The 20,775-nt window shown below is 46.0% G+C and overlaps 1 protein-coding gene across 1 annotated transcript in view; it reads right to left on the minus strand.

Moving 5' to 3' along the window:
* Positions 1-20,775, minus strand: part of LOC144730025 (hyaluronidase-1-like) — a 36,420-nt gene continuing 15,645 nt past the window's right edge. Inside the window, exons 3-5 of the mRNA XM_078610490.1 lie at positions 18,215-19,176; positions 14,900-14,989; positions 1-1,372 (exon numbers count right to left, since the gene is read on the minus strand). Coding sequence (XP_078466616.1) covers positions 956-1,372; positions 14,900-14,989; positions 18,215-19,168 — 1,461 coding nt within the window. The 5' untranslated portion in view covers positions 19,169-19,176 and the 3' untranslated portion in view covers positions 1-955. The remainder of the gene's footprint in view (positions 1,373-14,899; positions 14,990-18,214; positions 19,177-20,775) is intronic.

Raw genomic sequence — 20,775 nt, forward strand, 5'->3', positions numbered from 1 at the left:
TAAATGTTCACAAACTTTATTCTTATAATGGCAAACTAGAAAAAAACACATGTTTCACACATCATTGAAAGCAGGCAATTTCTATTAGGATTATAATACATATTGCAATATACATTTATAAAAGTGTCAATAATGCCCACAATCTTTTCACCAATATTTGTGTCTATGATTATACACTTACAGCTAAATTGTAATATTTATACAAGTTAGTACACATTTATATTCAATATGAAATGCTACACATCTGCACGCAGGCATCATAATGTTTATATATCAGTACCCAATAGCATGATATTGAGAGCTGTTAACACATATAAAGATGAATTTAATTATATGCACCGTGCCTCTGGCCTCAACAAGTCACAGATTGGCCTGTTAATATACATTGTCTCTTGTGTCAAGATAGTTGAAAGCTGTGGCGAGTGAAAATACTGCAGATGTAAACGTTCCCTTCAGATTTTTTTTCGTTAAATACACATTCAAGTACTTCACTTGCATGATGTTGTTGTGGTGTAACGGTTAGCACACCGGACATGCAATCCAGATGTCTCTGGTTTGATCTCCCGGCGCAGGAGGTTTATGAAATCTCCCACCAAGCAATAAAGCCGAGGATTGACACAACTGGTCAATCAGCAGCGTGGTGGGCTAAATTGTGGGCACTTACACCTCTTCCAAGACATCCGGTCATTGTGGAAGAGTTGGCCAAAACACCCGTTCGGGCTCCCTGCGGTGGAGACCCTTCCACGAGCAGTGGCGCAATTACACAATTGCAGACCGCACAGTTGTACCTTTGACTTTACGTATTTATAGTATTATAGGTGTGGAGGACTCTCGCACACACACTCGTTGCGGGGCACGCCCGTGTAAACTGAGTGCATCGCGACACGGCGGACGTACGCCCACGTGGCCCTCCTCCTTGCCGCACGCGCCGCGGGCGGGCGAGCGGGCGAGCGACCTACATCGCGAGGAAAAGAAACAGCAGCAGTCCCACCACCCAGCAGTTGTGCAGGGCCACGTGGCAGGCGCTCATTTTCTTTCGACCCATGGGCAGCTCGCAGTGAGCCCCCTCCCACCCCGCGTAGCACTGGCACCGGAACGCCTCTTTCATGGCGCGAACGTCGCTGCGGCGCAATCGGCCGACCACCCGGTCCTGCCATCTCCCGCGGCGGCGGTCGGCGGAGGCCTCCGGGGGCGCGATCCGAAAGCTCGCCGGGTTCAGGTGGAGGTGGGCCGTGGAGGACGGGTGCTTCCGCACGCAGCGCCCGTGAGCCTCGCACAGGGCCTCGCTGCACAGCTTGGCGGCGGCAGTCACGTTGATGAGGTACGGCCCCAGGATGTCGTCCACGTAGGCCTTCACCGCCCGGCAGTTGTCCTGGAGGGAGACGCACGCCACGGCGTTACAAAGTGAGCGCCGGTGGTTTGGTGTAGTGTTGGATACAAAGCGGGTGGGGGAGCTTTACACCTGACACCCCCCCCCTACACCCCACTGGAGACCCCACAAAATGTTATATTGACCTTTAAAAGAAGCTGAAATGTGATGTGGGCCCTTTGTGAAAATTACACATTGCATTATTTCAGTGATACGTTGGTAAGTTTGCCTTTGTTGCATGTTACTGGTCTATGCAATAAATGGAACCACAGTGTGAATATTATTGTTTGTATGAATGTACGTGTGTTGAAATTATTTAGTACCGAACGTAGCCAACCGTGCTAATCTGAGGTGTGGGGGAAGGACATTTTACGTCGGAACGTAGAGCCCTATTTAAAAGGTTTGCAGTTTTGGGACCTGCCCCTCCTCCCTCGGGGAGTTTCCCAATCTGCCTCTGGTCAGCTGACACAAGCACGAATCTGTTACAGCAACATAACACCGACTGAATAAGGGGTGAACAGAAACAAATTGACAAGATAGGACTTTGCTCATTGATGATCTTTGACGGATTTGTGCGTTGGAGGAGAGCACTCTCCTACTGATTTTCTTTCGAGAGGAAACACGACAAACGAAAGAGAATAAGCCATCCTCGCAAACAACGATCGACGTGGCCACGTTCATCTTTACCGTTGACAGAAACTGTAAAAACAGATGAGGCCACTTGTCTTACTTAACCTGCCGCACACACACACACATAAGATACCCCGTATAGCCTTAACAGACTGTAGAGGCAAGTGCTGTTGGCGAGCACCTATGAAGGCCGGAACGGTACACGAGGGGGTGGGTGACCAGCACCACGCCCGACCGCCTTTGTCTCCCCAGTGGCGATGTTTACACGCTGCATCAGGTACTCATTTGAGGCTGAGTCGACCTAGGGGAGGCCCAGGACCGGTTCAGATAATCGTCACTGGTGTTGGCCGTGAGCGGGAATCGAACTCGGGTCGCCAGGTTCATAGCGCAGCGCGCTAACCGCTACACTACCGCTCCCCACATCACACACACACACATACACGCACACACACACACGCACACACACACGACGAAGACGCTGCTTCTTTTGATGTTTGGTAAAAATGTCGTTTCAAGTTTTTACTCGGATGTACATTTGCAATAATCAATTGGAGGAGATGGATTTTTTTTTTAATTTTTGCCACCAAGGAGGGTGACCGCGCTTAAACTATCACACCGGCTGCAAGTGACGATGTTTATCGAGAAGCAATGCAGGGCTTGAGACCATGGATTTCCTTAGACGTAGCTCAGCAAAGCAACACAGGAGCTGAACCAGCAATCGCTCTGGTACAGACTCGGCAGTCTGCCTTTGACGCTACAGCAATTCGAGTTATCCATTGACTACTGTAATTTTTCATTTCAAAGAAACACAGGACTTGAACCAACCATCCCTCTGGTACTGACTCGGCAGTCCGCCTTTGACACTACAGATATCTTAGCTATCCATTCAATGCTGTAATTCTTCATTCGGATCAGGGTAGAATGCCCGAGGGTTAAAAACCAGACTGCCGTTACGCAGTTTCACTTCACTGTCGGCATTTTTAGTTTGTAAAGTCACGAACATTGTCTGGTTTTAGCCAAACTTCGTTTTGGCTAATATACTGCATGTGCCATGTTCTACAGTGCTTGACATGGCACTAACTCAAGGTGCCAAAGCTGCCAAGTGAGACTTCAAAAGATGTGACAAGCAGCAAGGTCGACTTTTAAGCATATTTACAACGAAAAGTGGTGACTGTCCTCCACGCTGATTAATGTCAAAGTCAGCAAAATGTTTCCTGGCATCGCAATCTCGAGATCGCAGGTGATGTGGAGGCATAATGCAATTCACCGCTTTGTTAAAATTACACTGTCTCTTTGGTAAAGCCCAAATGGACGAGGAGGTAACTGCGGCACAAATAATGCGACGCATGATACATTTTATGTAACAATGATGCAATTTATAAGACGCATTTCTGGAGGCGTGGAGCCGAGCTCAAGCAATGCAGAAGGTGATAACAATTAAATCAAGAGTGATAACAATTGACTCACGATCAAAAGGTCACGAGTTCAAATCCATTTCCATTGTAATTTCAAGCCATCATTGATCTGGTGTCAAAGTTTTTTTTTTCTTTTTAGATAGATTAGCTCCGGCCGTACGAATGTGGGACATTCGCTTCGAGTTCAAAGATACCAATGGTGGGGTGTGCCGCCTTATTGTTCGAAGATACGTGACACGTTTGACTGCTATATTGGGGCGGGGACATGGTCGTGCAGTTGCACTTTCGCTGTTTGCTGCAGAGGTTCATGTTTGTAATCAGGCGGTCACGGCTGGTAGATCAACCATACAAATAAAAACACTTAAAAAAAAACATGCGAATGTGAGCGTGCCGTCCAATTCGTAGTGGACAATAAAGATGCCCCGATGTCATTCGCAAAGGAATTGGCCGCTGTGTGTGCCGGCATCATGCTTCTGAACTTGGCAAATTTTGAAACGCCACTCACAAACTACTCCAATGGGATTGCACGTAGCAATCGAGTTGCCCGACTACTGAGGCCGGACTCCCCTGAAAAGAGTCTTGAGACTCCGTGAGGCTGACCTGGGCAAGCACGCGTAATAATAATTATTTAAAAAAATTGTATCATGTACGGAATCAGTTAGTCGCAATTATCCCAGAACGTTGTCCACTAGGTTATTCTATCTTCATCTTTAAATGGCACCCAGGTAATTGCGAGAAACTTATATAACGTGCAGCAGTTTTAACCGTGACTTCATACATCTGTCTAAATTGTGTGGTTAGCTAATGTGGACTTGAGCAGCGCCACCTTTAATACAATCCCATTGCACGCCATTTGCCTCCATTGCTGTATTAGATAACAGCAAGGCAGTTGTCCATGCAAATTTGTGCAAATGACCTATGTCACCCTCTCAATGGATGGAAATTGATAACTATGATGAGGTTTTATTCAACAACAAGTAATATTGCCGTGTAAACCCATTTGAATAAAAGTGAATGGGTATTTGGTTCAGATCATTTACTGTGTATTGCCTTTCCAATGAAGCCAATTATATGCAACGGTTCCTGCCCATTTGTCTGTGGATTAAGGAAGTCTAGAAAACTACAGGCGATGCATTTAAGCTGCGTCTGCTCGCTCGCTATACAAAGCACACACAGTGAGAGCGCTGCATTTAATCGCACCGCAGTGTCCTGTCGTAACTTTTGCTTCGCGAATTATCTAGTAACTCCGAAAAACAATCGCTTTACGGAAGCTTGAGCAATGCTAAAAGCCTTTCAATTCACCAAGTCACGCTCAGCTACTAGGCACCTCGTCTGATCGCGCTCGCGTCTCATTTTTCAGCAATGCCTACGTAGATCACGCGACGCAGATTGAAGATATCTCTTGATTGCCGGCGGTAAAAATTGCAGCAGTGAAACGCGCATTCGCAAATTGGATGTGAAGCGCGTTTTGTAGCAAGCGCCGCGCTCGCAGAAGCTCCGCTCGCCCAGATCCGCTCGTACGTCACTCGACTTTTATGCACGAACGCCCCACTTAAAGTTGAATTGCAGCACAATTTGTACAACGGAAAATTCCGCAGCGGTAGAAGCACATGTACAGTTGCCCAGCCATCTCTGCCATGCATTTCCACGCTTGGTTACAACCTTGTTATCCATTATATATATGCAAATTGTGCGTATATATGTAGTATGTATGGTGAGTGGTGTTTATTATACGATCCATTTTCCTCTGTTTTACTGGGTAATAGCCAAATAAAATCATAATTATATTTTATAATGGACACGCACAAAAAGGATGACTTATAGAAGACATGCGAAGGATTATAAATTGTAAGTGTTTGCATATATACAGTGTGGTATAACACGCAACTGTGATGCCAATGGAATAAGATAATTGCGCTACAAAATCTATTGATATTTTGGAGGACCATGACTGAAAAACATGCACACCTCGGGCAATTATTGATGGCAGACTGGGATAAAAAAATATGCGAGAGAGAGATGATGATGCAAGACAGAGTAGGCAAGAGTGCGTTTGAGAAACTGAACGTCATCATATAAATCAACAAACCAGTGAGACTGAGGAAGAATGTTTAATTCAGTGGGTATCACCGGCTCTGAAATAAGGATAGAAAACATGGACACTGGTCGAATAAACTGGAACGCAGAGCTGAAAAGTGTGCAAAGAAGCATGAACGGGTGCATCATTGGAATGAGACGCAGATGGACTGGATGCTAATTGGAGACATCATATTGACTCGTTAGGAAAGTAATTGGGCTTGGGGCAGGCCATGTCCGCTCTTAGGGATAGATGATAGCTGATAGACATGACAGATTATGATGATTGAATTGCAGTCAGTGGAAGTAAAAACTAAAAACGAGTTTTTATTTTACCAAGTAAGGCCCACTGAGCTATATAGCTCTTTTTTACAGAAGCGATCTGGCCACAAATGATAGCTCAACAAAGTGCCTCATCATGTGAAGATGTATTGCAGCCAAATGCTCTAAAGGCGTGTTTATAAATGCGGAGGGAAAAAAAACGGAGGACCATGAGAAAAATCCACACAAACCACAGGGACAGAGACACGCAAACTCCAAATATACAGCAGGCGTCGGGGGTCGGGATCGAACCCGCGATCTCCTGCATACCAGGTGAGGTAGGTGACATCTCGCCACCGAAGTAGTCGTAGAACCGAAAGGTTCAACCACTGTGGAGACGGAGCGATGAAATTATCTCGTGAGCAGGAGTGAGATGGATCGTTGTAGCACTGGACCATGAATTGTTGCAACTCTGTGGGCAGGACTTCATTTCATGACGAGCAGGGCACACCTGCCCCGCTCTATATGTATGTACGTTGAACTTTTTTCGTCGCCAGACCATGCTGATCGCAGGTGCGCAGGAAGGACAATTTTGATGAAGGTCAAGGTCAATAACATTTAAATAAAAACTACGCAATGAAGCTTGGCTTTTCAACACGAATTAAGTATTCGCAATATGATCGGGTTTTAATATAAGGTCAAACGGGCAAGCTAGATGCATTTTTTTTTATAAACTGTGTATTCCACGTTACAATCTCAAGTCGGTGTTATCAAATCACGTTTTTTTTCTATCCTTGATACAAAGCACCTGTTAAACGTCGTAAAACTTTAGTTTGCTTAACAGGAGCTACATGAATATTTTATTTAACATCTTTACGGGGGCGGCACACTGGCTTGCAGTTGACACCTTTACGAGAGAGTCATCTTTGTTTTATTGAGTAAATAAAACAAGTGGAACAATTTTAAGTGCACACTGTGTACAGCCGGTCCATCTTTCCTTGCCATCCCCCATCAGGAAGTAAGTGTAACACTCATCCAATTTGTGCAGGGCCTTGGGAAACATTGGTGGACATTAAAACGTAACCAGTCGAGCCCATAGAAATGTACAACCTTGATCCAGATACAGGGAAAGGCACATTTGTATTGCATCAAGCCATTTTGTTTTAAGAGACACTTTGTAAAGAGCAATTCGGTTTGAATGCACTCAACTAGTTTTCCAGGGTATTAAAAAAAAAAGTTACATCTCCATTCTTTAAAGTGCCGTTCAGTCTCGTAGAAATTTGTCAAAGAAACGATGCCTTCCATTAGGTTTAAGTAAATTACTCATTTCGGGAGGTTAATTTGAGGCAAAGAGCTCTCTGGCATCTCCTGACTGCAGGAATTCATATTCTTTGGGTCTTTTGGTAAAGTCACGTAGATAGGTTCAAAGAAACAAAAAACTACCATTACAAAGCACAGCACCCACCCCAGTGATACTGACCACCCTGATCATATCACCTGTCCCCACGAGGTTCCGCACATCCCAAAATGACCCCAAAACTGCACAGCCCAAATATATGATACTGCTGCTTTATTATAAGTCTGTTCACATATCATTATAATCAAGTATTCCAGAGGCTACCAACCTCGAAAAATACACGACAGCGTGCAATCCATAACCTTGGCGTAAATGTGGTTAACCTGACGCGAAGCAGAAAACTATTTCTGTTGCAAATGCGAACAATTTGTTTTCTGCAGGTGTTTAGTTGGCTTTTGAGAAATGTGCCGGTCCCCGTTGTTTGCCTCATTTCCATCGCAATTATAATCAGTCCATTTGTGGATTGCAAGTGATTGTGCCCTGGTGTGTGAGGTCTCCTTGGTGGGCAGGAAGGTGACTCGAAAGGACAGAACAGAGCAGCACCAACTAGGTTTGTTTATGTACGTATGTTGAACTTATTCCGCACCGTATGTAGCCAACCGTGTGAATCGGATGTGCGGGGGCGGGGGGACAACAGCACAAAATGTGCCTGTAAAAAAATTTCATTTGAAGTACAACATATCTGTGCAGAACTTGAGAGAGTTCTCGAACTGTCAATGTACATGTTCTGCAGGCATTCTCGTGCTGAGAAGTTAGTTAAATGAGCAGACGTTATGTCTCCTTCACCGGTTTGTCTCTTCACGTGAAACTAAAATTTAAGCATTCTTCATAAGTCTTTTTGTTAGATCGCATGACTGTAAATGTGTCGTTAAACCCGTCCACCACCCGACACAGACAATTAATAACGTTTGTCATGTGAAAAAAAACATGCCAATTAGTAACTACTGCAGTTCACCGTCGTGTTGGAGAGTAAACGACACGTTAATATTTACGTGATCTAACCCCCCCAAAAAAAACACTATTATGGATAATATTGGTAGCGAAAGCCTACTACGTGTTAAACTAAAGTATTTTATTCAACCCAACAACCGCATAACCATCTGGGAGTGCATCATTTCAGCAGCATTGACTCAAATAACAGCAAACTCTGGATTGGTTTTGACATACAGTGTCTCATCAGCAGTCAGGCTTGCTGCCATCGACGCTGATGAACTGAAAATCTATGGGTCCTAATTGGGCAGAAAATTACGCAAAACAAACCGCTAAATATTAGTTATCATTGTGCGGAATTTGTATCGTAAAGTAAAAAAGCGGGAAACAGTGCACGTGATAAAAATACGGAGACGTTACCCGCTTATTTATTTTGTCGCGTTTTAATTCTCCACAACGTTACGATTGCCTCAGACTAATCGAGGCAGATCTTCGTCGCTAAAGACATCAAAACTGATCGGAACGGGGTGCCTGAGAGAATGTAACGGACACAGCACACCATCAAATATAAGCGGGTGGCATGATGTTTAACAGCATGCTACGGCGTGTAAAACGTTGGCTTGCTCGGGTTTCACATGCCCTAAGCCTATAAAGCTGCCAGTTGAGATCAACATGGAGCCATGTAATTCAGACATTCATATTGGTTTCCTGTTTGATCACATTTTTGTAAATCGCATGCACTGTATTTATGCTCATGTTGACAATGTCCTGAATTTAGAAACATGCATTGAGATCATTTGGATTAGTTCGCTGCTATAAATGCCCAAATGATTGGCCACTTTGTTGAGCTATCATTTGTGGTGAGGTCGCTTCTGAAAAATAAGTCAATACCTCAGTCGGCTTTGCCTGGTAGGATGGGGATGGTTTATTTTTATTTGTTTGTGTTTGGGTGTTTGGTTTACATCTCTTGTATTTTGCACGACTGTCGTGTTTTTGTCCTGTTTGTCGTTGTCACGTTCTTAACCACCCGTACTGTACATGTGTGAAAAAGAGCGTTATAGCTTATCGGATTCCTCCAGTATAAATAAATATTCCGCTTCTGAATTTAGACGTAATTAGAGAATTCGTGTGCTTGTAAATAATAGTTATTAAAATAAGCAAAAACTTTGCATCATGGTCCAAATTTTTGCTTTAGGTGTCATGTCGAGAGTTTAAGAATCCATTGACAAGCACCTCGGAGCAACGTTGCACCCCCTGAGTCAGAGCATGGCTGTGAACGAGGAGCTCTCATTTGGATCCCCCACCCCCCCAAAGAAAACCTTTACGGTGTCCTCGCCGTCGTTTACACGCCGCTGTGGGGGCTTACGTTCAACACCGATATTTGCGCTCGTCATAGCTGGAACTTAGCCTATTTAAAAGGCAAAAAAAAAATTTGATGCGATTTTTTTATATTGTACAGCCATTGCTGACCGTCAAATCGCTACACTGTTTAATCATAAGCAGCTGTCTAGATTCAAACCCAGGATCTCTTGTGATGGCTGCTAAAGTGCTCTGACGACTTGTGAGGCACCATCCCACCTCTACCACTCGCAGTCATGTGAACAGCCTTTTCTTACTGAATGGAGTCCTTGTGCATTGTATGAACTAAAAGAAGGAACATTTTGCACGGCTTATTGTGTTTTTTTACACACCTGTGATACATTACACACTTAATTACCTACGAGCACCCGTCCGTATGCTGCAGCAGTGCGGAAACGTAATTGAGTTGACCGCACACTGTAATTTATTCTCCATTTGATTGCATTGCTCGAATGGCTGAGTAATTTAATAAGCAACTGCTACTTAAAGTGCTGAAAGGCACGCGCTGTACTCGGGCTCGCTACCGCCAGGAGGAGTCCACAAGGGTGGACCGAGATGACATGGCAGCCGAGACTGAGGCCTGTGTACGTGATGATTCCTCGAATTGGCAGTAATGTCAGGAACTATATTTTGTTCATATTCTTAGGTTTTTTCGGTAAAGTCACGTAGGTACGTTCCATTCATTGGCTACCACATTCTGATGAGCTCCCCCCCCCCTCTCATCCCCCCTCAACTTACTTTGAAGGGATTACATCTTGAATCATTGCCTCACTTGATGCAGCAAATCTGGCTGTGACGGTCCCACCTGATGACGGAGACTTGTGTTGCCTCCGAAACGTCGTGATTTTTATTTTATTTTACTTTTATTAATTTTTATGTTTTACCTAAGTGACTTTACCAGAAAAAACCTAAGAATATGAATCCTTGCAGTCACGAAAGCTTCAAATCTAGAATATATTTTGTTCCTCCTATTATCCGAGGGGTTATCCACAAATCCACCTCACTGATCCGCCGAATCCTTTTTGGAAGAATTTGCTGCTTAACCAATTTTATTCGTGGCAAACTTGCGCACAATTGCAGCTATGTTATGGGATTTTTTGTTGTTCATGTGCATGCAGACAAAAGAGGGGCTTGGCCAAGACCTGCATTTAAATAATCTGTGGATAATTGGAAATACTCGCTTCATAACCCCATCTTAACGGTACGAGAATGTGCACATTATTGGAAGCTGTTCTGCACTGAACTGTGGGAAAGTTGCTCACAATTGGAAAATTGTGGCCTCAGACAACAGGAGTTATTCTGGACCCAGTGGCTCCTGGAGATAATAGGAGTCGTGGGTAATAGGGTGACGGATAAGAAGAGTTATCTTACATCAAGGCCATGCCTATGTAGGACACGTACGTTGCTAGTTGACCACTGCAGATATTCACGGATTAGGGATGGTCCAATTTCAACAATTCCTGTTGTGATCTGATTACAATTGCTATTGTCCTTTGTGTTCTGTATCGCAGTGGCTGAGTCTACTCACTTGAGGGCTGGAATTGTTCAATTTGTGACTGAGAGCTCAAGCCCAGCCACTATGAACGTTGGGCTTTGTTAGAATGTGGGTAAATTGCTCCAGATATTGGTAAATCTAACATGCAGATAATGCATCAATGTGTTCGTATCGAATGAAGTTATACCAGAATCATTTTGGCACATTGTTTATTTTTAAATAGGCCTCAAGCTGTAGGCCTCAGGATATGATGAGATTATAATGGGAAGATTATAATTGTGATTGATGAATGATTGTGATTTGCTATACCTAATGAAATCAATGCATGAGTTAATTTAACTACAAGCCGAGTTAAATGTTTAAAAAGTATTTTTTGTTGCAAAACTTAACTAACATTCATTGAGGACACTGATGAAAGAAAAAGTCAAGCTTTCAATTTAACACGACCTCTACTTACGTCAGCAATAAAGTAGAATTAAACTTTGTATTAATGATCAAGGTAATTAGGGTAGGGCTTACATAAAAGCAAATAAAGCAATTTTAGCCGGCAACATTCCAGGTTTTTTTTTATTTTTCTGCTTAGTTGTCATTGATATTCATTCTGGAGGACATAGACTTTGTATACCGTCAGCAACATTGAGGCTCAAGCTAAAATGACAAAATCTAACACAGTTAAGATACCCTCTTCATGGTTACATTTAAAATGTTATCCGTGGCATCATTCTCACGTACGTGCTGTAGTACAGACTTAAGTGTATCGACATTATCCGTGAATATCCCAGTTTGCTCGAATAATGTGTGACTAATAGATGCAAGTACAGTACATCAAATAGGATGCCGACCTATTTGGGCATTGCTCAGTTACTTATTTTTTCCCATAATAAATTATGAAAGGATCATAATTCAGGACCTCATTAAAAAGAGTTTTGAGACTCAGTGAGGCTTCCCTGGATATTGTATCACGTATGTTGAACTTCTTTTGCACCGTACGTAGCCAACTGCGCTAATCGGAGGTGCGGGAAAAGGACTCTTGTTATTGAATCATCAAATTATGGGAGCGGAAGATGGCAGCCTTCACGCGGCCCGCTCTGTTGAGTGAGAAATCATGACGAATACCGTCAACGCGACGACCGAACATCCATCATCGATATCCTGGTCTCCAGAAGCAACAACGCAAGCCATGCCAATGGCCCTCTTCAGGGCCAACCAGATGGGCCCTGCATGCTCCGACTGAACACTGAGGACTTCTCCCGCGTGAAATGCGAGCATCTTGCGAACGTAATGAAAACCCGTAACATTATGTCAGCGGCACACTCCGCTGCTCCTGACGCGGTTGTCTGGCTTTGACCACCTCAATGTGAAATTAAAGTTGTTGCTCTGCGTCTACATAAGCCATCATGTAATACAAATGTGGGGTTCAATTTCCATCGAAGGTGATTACAACACATGCATCTCCCTTCATCATTCAAGCGCCTGGTGGTGAATCCAGTTGGCAAATGAGTAGACAAGCAAGTCTCTGGGAATATTTCTTATGTTGGGATGAAAAGGTACGTGACAAACTTCATCCCTCGAACAATGGTTTTCAAATATGGGAAATAATACAATTGATGTGGCATATATTGCGTATTCGAGACAGTGAGATATATATGCAGTAAAATATTTAGAACAAGAAACATTAAACTCCATCATGCATTTGCATACGTACAGTATTACGCATGAAGCGATTACATAATGGAAGGGCACACTTTCAGAGATTTTTTAAAAGGTATTTCCTTTTTGTTTCAAGGTCAGTGCCAAGGTTTTTCAAAGAGGTATTTTCGGAAAACTGCCCACAGTTTAATTTCATGAAAAATAATAATCAAGATTTTAAAAAAATTCCTCTGCATATTTCGCCATTTTTCTCCACCCCCACGTAGCAAACACTAATTAGATTTTCATAATTACTCTTGGTTAATTAGAAAGTATAACAATGCAGAGAAACCATTCGGCTGTTGCAGCTGAATTTTCCTTTGAGGCTGAGAGTAAGTGGGGATTGGAGAGAAAACCATCAACCCATTCATTATCAGAGCATCACACACTGCATATTAATTGCCCAACATTCATACACTTGAATTGCTTGGTAATTTTAAAACCTCTATAAAGAGTATCCAACATGAAGCTACAAATACAATGCTGTCAAGCTGTTTATTTTCTTCACAGTAACCTCTGACCGCTTCGAGTACTCATCTGAACAATGCATTCATAGTCTTAACATACTGTGGGTTGAACTATGCAATGATTTAGCCGCCGGTTCTGAAGTGATGTTTGATATGAGCCTTGTCATGGTGATAATAATGATGAGAACTGGATACCATATATGCATATTTTCCCACAAATTGGATGTGAGGGAAGGCAATTTACAATTTTCAGAATTTTTGGGTTCACCATAATTAGCCACGTTATTTTTTCTCTCTCTCTCTTTTTTTCGCCCACAATTTTATCCAAATTGTGCTATTGGCGTCATTTCACGAGACAAAGAGTTCATTCGGATCTCTCAGAGAGCACGTTACTGTATTACATCGCACTGGATGGCTTCAAGGCAACACTAGGCAAATGATACTGAGATGAAAGGATGATTGCCAAACGTGGCGCTGGAGCGAGAAATGAGAGAGGTGAGCACCTATTCGAGTCCGCAGCTAGCGAAAGAATGAAAATAATGAATACCTTTTTTTGGCTACAGGAGGAAACTGAAGGGCCTGGAAGAAACCAAATGCAGAACAAGGGGGGGGGGGGAGGGGGGGAACAAACAACTCCACGGAGAAAGGCACCCCGGGTTGAGAATCGAAGTTAAGTTAAATAACGGGACAAGTGACGGCAGGACATTCCTGTAACTGCTGCTTGCAATGCCTGACCGTTGCCGGTGACACGCAGCTAGGCAGCCACGCAGACAGCCAGACAGGCAGCAAATAAGCCAGTGCTATTTGCGAAAGTGTTTTTGTTGCTTGCACTTGTGCACAATTGCGCAGTATCACCAAATAAATTGGCCAATATTGTTAGAAAATGGCCCATGGAAATAGCTATCACAAAACTATCTCTGAGATTCCTTCAAATGGTTTCTGAACAACACAGTAGAGCAAAGTGATTGTCTGCTCCCTCTGCATATGAGAGTAATGTTCATCGCACGACAGTCAAACCAAAATGTAATTCTCAGTTGGAATTTAGCCAAAACTAAGTGGAGAATAAAATGTGATGGGATTTTTTGCGCAGTCATTGGTGACCAGATATGAAATCAGCGATGCCAGCTTCGTGCTCTGACCTCTAAAGATGCCTGGTCGTGACAGCTAATAATGGGATAATCCAATGTAAAGGTAGCTGAGAGGAGCAGCGATAAGAGGATGATTGGTCAATTTGGCACGGGAGAAGAATAAAAAAAGAAAGCGTCTACTGGAGTACAGCCAGCAGGGACGTGTAGATAATTAACACATTTTTCAAAAATGAATCTAGAAAAGGGCCATCTAGGAGCCTAAATTGAGACATAAAAAAATGTACACGATTTCCCAGAATTCCTAGCTCCTTCCTTTGCACGGCTGCTCTTATCTCTACACAGCAAACAAGCAAAGTGATAAAACAGCGACCGCATAGGTTCGTTGCTGTTGTTGGTACTTGGTATTGCGTTGTGGAAGATACAAAATAAATCCTACGCGTTAAAAAATTATCATCGATTGACAGGACACAACTTTAGATGCATTTTAAAACTCCCCTTCCAGCACTAACAAATTAAATCTTGTCAACCGAAACATGTTGCCGAGGTCGATCACACTTTACTTGCATAACCAGTACTTGTCGTGCCCCGAAATAATGTCAAGAGGTTAAAATGTAAATTGACAAATGGATTGCAAACCATAGCAAATGTTAGCGAGGCCATCAGATTTGTTGCCAAACTCCTAATTGAATGCTCCGAGAGTCACGTGCACCCGGGGCTCTGCATGGCTCATTAGACACGGCCACGTGAAGTCGCTCTTCCTTACCGCAGACTTGGCATAGAGGTGGTCTCCCCAGAGAATGATCCCAGATGCTCCCTGAGAAACAGTCTCTCCAACGGTGTGCATTAAATCCACCTGCGGAATGACAATGATGCAGGGTTAAAGTGCGCAATCAAATGGGGGGCTGTGCGGCAATTCACGTCTCCTGGAGAATATCATGGCGGAGTAACACCGATGACACAAAACGCGCAGTGTGCAAGCAACGTGTATGCTAATGCTGCGATGGTGTGATGGTTTTGCACGCTGCACTTGTAATCTGGAGGCTGCACGGAGTTGATTTCCTGGTGCTGCTGCTGAGACAGTGGCGCACGTTCCTCAAATCCCCCCCCCCCCCCAACTTCCGTCCACTCAGCAGTATCAGTGGGTGGGGGAAAGTTCGTCGCTGGGGTGAGGCGTTGATAATCTCACCCTCTTCGCAGGCATTTGGGCGGCATTGAAGGAGGCCAAATACCCTCCAGAGGGGTGATTCTGGAGTTGAAGGGCCTTCTGCAAGGAGTGGTTATTGACAAGCAATTGCAGGGCTGCGCCTTAGCACCATTCACACACGCAAAGGGCTGCCTGCGACAGCAACAATACGTAACGGGAAGCCAAGCGTGTTCTGGCACATCAAAAAGACACTCCCAATTCTTGCGCCCATTCCTCGAACATCCTTCGCGATGACCGACGACGGGCTTAATGATGCCAAGACTGTGGCGTTTTTAATTTCGACAGCAGAAGGCTGGACTGCACCGCAACAAGGAGTCATTGTTTGGACCAATCGTGGCAGTCGAGCCATCGTTACCTCCCGCTGCCATTTGCGCACGAGGAATTTGCGATGGGCAGCCCTCAAACGACACCGTGGGGACTAATCCGGCACACAGCATCGTGGCAGCGATCCAAGCAGAATGATATTTCGTTTTTCTTTTGGTTTCTACACATACCTAGGACCCATTCATTGCTTGTCGTGAAAGCTCTAGGGAAGTTGCACAAACATCTGGAAGAACAAGCATGGTGCATTATGATGAGATGGTGCGGGAGGATGAGTGGTGTGCAGGGGGTTGAGTGGGTGCAGGAGGTTGAGTGGGTGCAGCAGGTTGAGTGGGTGCAGGAGGTTGAGTGGGTGCAGGAGGTTGAGTGGGTGCATGAGGTTGAGTGGGTGCAGGAGGTTGAGTGGGTGCAGCAGGTTGAGTGGATGGAGGAGGTTGAGTGGGTGCAGGAGGTTGAGTGGGTGCAGGAGGTTGAGTGGGTGCATGAGGTTGAGTGGGTGCAGGAGGTTGAGTGGGTGCAGGAGGTTGAGTGGGTGCAGGAGGTTGAGTGGGTGCAGCAGGTTGAGTGGGTGCAGGAGGTTGAGTGGGTGCAGGAGGTTGAGTGGGTGCATGAGGTTGAGTGGGTGCAGGAGGTTGAGTGGGTGCAGGAGGTTGAGTGGGTGCAGGAGGTTGAGTGGGTGCAGGAGGTTGAGTGGGTGCAGGAGGTTGAGTGGATGGAGGAGGTTGAGTGGGTGCAGCAGGTTGAGTGGGTGCAGCAGATTGAGTGGGTGCAGCAGATTGAGTGGGTGCAGCAGATTGAGTGGGTGCAGGAGGTTGAGTGGGTGCAGGAGGTTGAGTGGGTGCAGGAGGTTGAGTGGGTGCATGAGGTTGAGTGGGTGCAGGAGGTTGAGTGGGTGCAGGAGGTTGAGTGGGTGCAGGAGGTTGAGTGGGTGCAGGAGGTTGAGTGGGTGCAGGAGGTTGAGTGGATGGAGGAGGTTGAGTGGGTGCAGGAGGTTGAGTGGGTGCATGAGGTTGAGTGGGTGCATGAGGTTGAGTGGGTGCAGAAGGTTGCAAGCAGCATGCGCTCCTACACTTCCCATGCACATTTCTGAAAAGTGGCAGAGCAAAATACGTAACAGCGGTTTACATTTCACCTTCAGCGACGCAGACTCTGAGGGTAGAGCCCAGATCTGAGCAGCTAGATTCCTCGTGACGTTGCTCAGCTTATCAGTGCATATGACGCAAACCTGCCCTCAGCTGCACTGGTGAATGGTGATTTACCTCGCGACTATTTGCGGAAGTCGTGCTTCCACAGCCCAGTTCCAGCAGCCCACGAGAGTGGAAATCTCATTCCGCATTTCTTTCCGTGCGGCCAATTGGCCGAGCTGATGTCGTAAAATTGTTCCGCGGGCGAGAATATTCCCCGCACTGAAGGAAATGGCGTGCATCGTTCAGTTGTTCACCCTGGTGAATCTCATCACTGTTATAATTTAATGGAGCTTATTCTAGTGCAGATCGCTCTGTATTCTGTAATGATAGAACACTGGCAGTAATGCAATTACTCAGCCAAGCCCTGCAGTGAAACCTTTGCAATGCATTGTATTTTAGGATAAAGTTTTACATTAAGATACAGACAATTACTTACAAACTCCCCACCCATGCATTGTGATGCTCGGTGCCAAGTTAAATACGAGGTACAATTTTAACTGACTTTGGAATTACTTTGAGGTGGGGTTAATTTGATCCGTTACATGGATTGCTCCCGTTTAGCGAGTTCCCCGGCTATATTTACGCGGGAGATTCCATTGTGTGCGAGCACAGCAAAAGCAGCAGCAGCGAAAACAAAAGACAAAAAAAAACGTCAATATTGGTAAGAACGAGTACAGTGTCCTTGGGGAACATTGCCCAGCATGCTGCAAAAACCTACTTTCAAACTCAACTCATCTCCACGCCCATTTTTTTAGAACTGCTTTTTTGTGTTTAATTTGTTGGCTACGTACGGTGCAGAAGAAGCTCAACATGCATACATCAGCGGCAGCATTCTCATGCCAGCCCTAGCGGAGTATCTACTAGGCCGCGAGTGTCTAGCTCAGTATTCTGCACTCATTTTCAGAGGGTTTCAGAGGGGGGGGGGGTGGGGGGGGGCACTTTTGCCGATATGACATCATCAGTGTGAGGGCCACCACACATTCTTATCCATTGGGGTTTGACGCAGAGGTCGCAACCGGGTACCCGATACCCGTACCCTACCCGATACCCGGCTACCCGTACCCGGCCGGGTACGGGTACGGGTTGCCGTTTGTGACCCTGGTGCGGCCGGGTACGGGTACGGGTAGGCCGTGAGTCACTGGTGAGTAACCGTTTGTCACTCATTTCGGGTAGTGTACGGGTAGGGAACGGGAACCCGTACCTGGCCGGGTACGGGTACCCATTTGCGACCCTGGTGCGGCCGGATACGGGTAAGGAATCAAAACCCGTTTGCGACCTCTGGTTTGACGGCACGCTGATGACGGGGTGTTTTCACTCTTTGTGTATTGTCGGGGGCTGCACGTCAGGGGCGAGTCGGCCCACACACCTGCGAGAGGAAGTCGAGGGTGTAGGTGTAGACAATCCGTGCGTATACCAGGACGGGAATGATGGAACCGGGCTTGGGCATGCTGGCCACTCGCATGGCCTCCTTCACGCGGTGGTGAACGAACTTGCGCACGTACTTCGTGGACTTGAGCGGCCTCTCCAGGTAGATGGACGGGTAGAGGGCCGTGCTGCTGTTCCAAAGCCAGAGCAACTGGTCGTTCCGCACACGCTCCACGTCTGGACACTGGCCCGTGTACTCGGGCCCCGTCTTGTTGTAGTCGTAGTTGTAGCAGTCCGGGAAGAGGTAGTAGCCCCAGAGACCGCCCGGCCTTTCGCTCTGCCCCACCCGCGCCGTTTGCTCCATGAAATCCCGCGCGGACTTATCAAACTCCTTCTGCGCCTCTTTGGCCACGAGGTCTTCGGGCCAGCTCGGATGAGCGTGCTTCACCTTTGTCTTGGACTCCTTCCTGTACTCGTCCTTCTTGCCCCAGTTTCTGCTCCACTGGGGCCTCCACTCTTCCCAGTCGATGACAGCCAGGCCCTCAAAATCCTTGCCTTTTATTTTCGCGCGGATGTCCTCCCGTGCTTTGCCCAGGTGCCCCGCGAGGTCACCGCTCTGCGGAACGCCGCCGTTTTTCAGTGCCCCGTGCTCGTCGATGTACGGGTAGTAACCCAGCTGCGTGTGGTAGAAGATGGTCATGTTGTCTCCGCAGAAGCACTCGTTGGGGTTGATGACGATGTCGAAGACGTTGAGGTCCAGGCTGATGTTGTAGCGCTTGCTGCACAACTCTGTGGGGGCGTTCCACACCGTTGTGAAGGCCTTGTCTTTGAGGATGGAGCCCAGTTTCACCCCGTGCTGCTGCCGCTGGTGCTGCTGCTGCTGTGTAGTTGGTCTCCCCAGGAACACGAGCAGCCAGAAGAGTGACTTGAATAGGAAGAGGAGTTGTGCATTCATGATGAAGCCTGCAGATAAATGCATTGATCGTCAGCGGCTTGCAACAAACGATGGTTTTAAATCGGTTGTCTGCATGATCGAAACACAAATACTGTGATGCCAAAAAGTCATATGTGTTTCCCACTAAAATGGGCATGGAGATTAAGTCATCTAACGTTTATAGCATTGAGCCGATGGTGGAAATTCCGCGTTCCTACAGCGGATGCGAATCATATCAAAGCACAATCTCAGTGGACCTGGAGCTCGTTTTATCAACCGTCGAGAACCGAAAGGCTGGAGTCAACCCTTTGACCACGATCTGATCTTGCAACCCACCGATTTGTATCACACGCGCTCTGACCACTGCGCTCTGAGCAATGAAACAACCGTGTCACCCGATGAGGTTCACAAATGATGTGCTCAACTACATACATATTTAATATAACCGCTTTGCCTTCTGTGTGATGTGTCGTTATGTCTCGCCACTACAAGGTTGTATGCCGAGTGCGCACCTCAAGGAGATTGTAGACCACTCTCTGGTGTCGCACCTGCGGTGAAACCATTTTAACATCGACAATGTTTTTACATAACACAAATCTGTACACTGCGGAACATTGTTGGAGATTATTCTGGCATGAAGCCAGTCAACTGAAATGCTTTGATCTTCCTTTCATCTCAGTGGCGGTTTGAAATACTTACTATTTTCATTTATCCTATTATTTGATGCGTTTACTAAAGCAGCAGCTTGAATGTTTATAAATAAAAAGAATACACTAATAATAATTGTAAATCTACATCTGAAATCAGGTGTCCTCATGCCGTGTTGATCATGGGGCTTGTTTAACCATACTTTACCACACTGGTCAGCATGGCTTGGTGAAGGATCAGCCCAGGACCAGTTCGGATTTTACTCTTCACCGATTTTAGGCATGGCCAGGAATTGTATTTTTATAGGACGTATGTCACAACCATTCACATCGAGCTCAGTGGACATGCAAAAAAATAGCTGAGCTGAGTTTTTCTCACCCTTAAGAATAATGAGATTTATGACGCGCACACATTTTTTTTTTTTGCGGAGGTGTGAAGCCCAGCTGAGTGTCGCTCCAAAGCCAAGGCGAGAGACGTGGGGCCTTTATGCGTCTCTTAAAAGTCGGGGCAGATTGAATTCTGCTGTGGATCTGAAACGGGATGGCGTTCCAGACGGTGGGAGCTGTCACGGAGAAACGATGCCCAGGCAGTGAAGCTCCTGGTACTTGGTGGAGGGAAGAGCAGGAGGGGGAGGTTGCGAGTTACGCTGCTGCGGAGAGTTCTAACGTGAGCTGTAGTGCGGGGGGGGGGGTGACAGGAGCGGGGAGAGTTACGGTGGCTGCCACAGAGGAATAACGCCCGGCAGCGACGGTCCTTGGTATAGGGAGGAGGTTGTGAGTCACGCTGCTGTGTGTAGAATTTCACCGTGAGCTGTAGTGAAGGGTGACAGGAGCGGAGAGAGATAGGATGGACGACCCAGAATGGAGGCACGATGGCGATGGGAAGCCAGTGGAGGGGAGCGGAGGGAGGCGAGGGAATCTAACCGAGGATGATACTGAAATTGATGCGGGTGCCAATTGTAGCCTCATTTTCTTTTACAA

Source organism: Lampetra planeri, chromosome 34 (assembly GCF_965212315.1).
Source record: "Lampetra planeri chromosome 34, kcLamPlan1.2.h2, whole genome shotgun sequence".
Classification (NCBI taxonomy): Eukaryota; Metazoa; Chordata; class Hyperoartia; order Petromyzontiformes; family Petromyzontidae; genus Lampetra; species Lampetra planeri.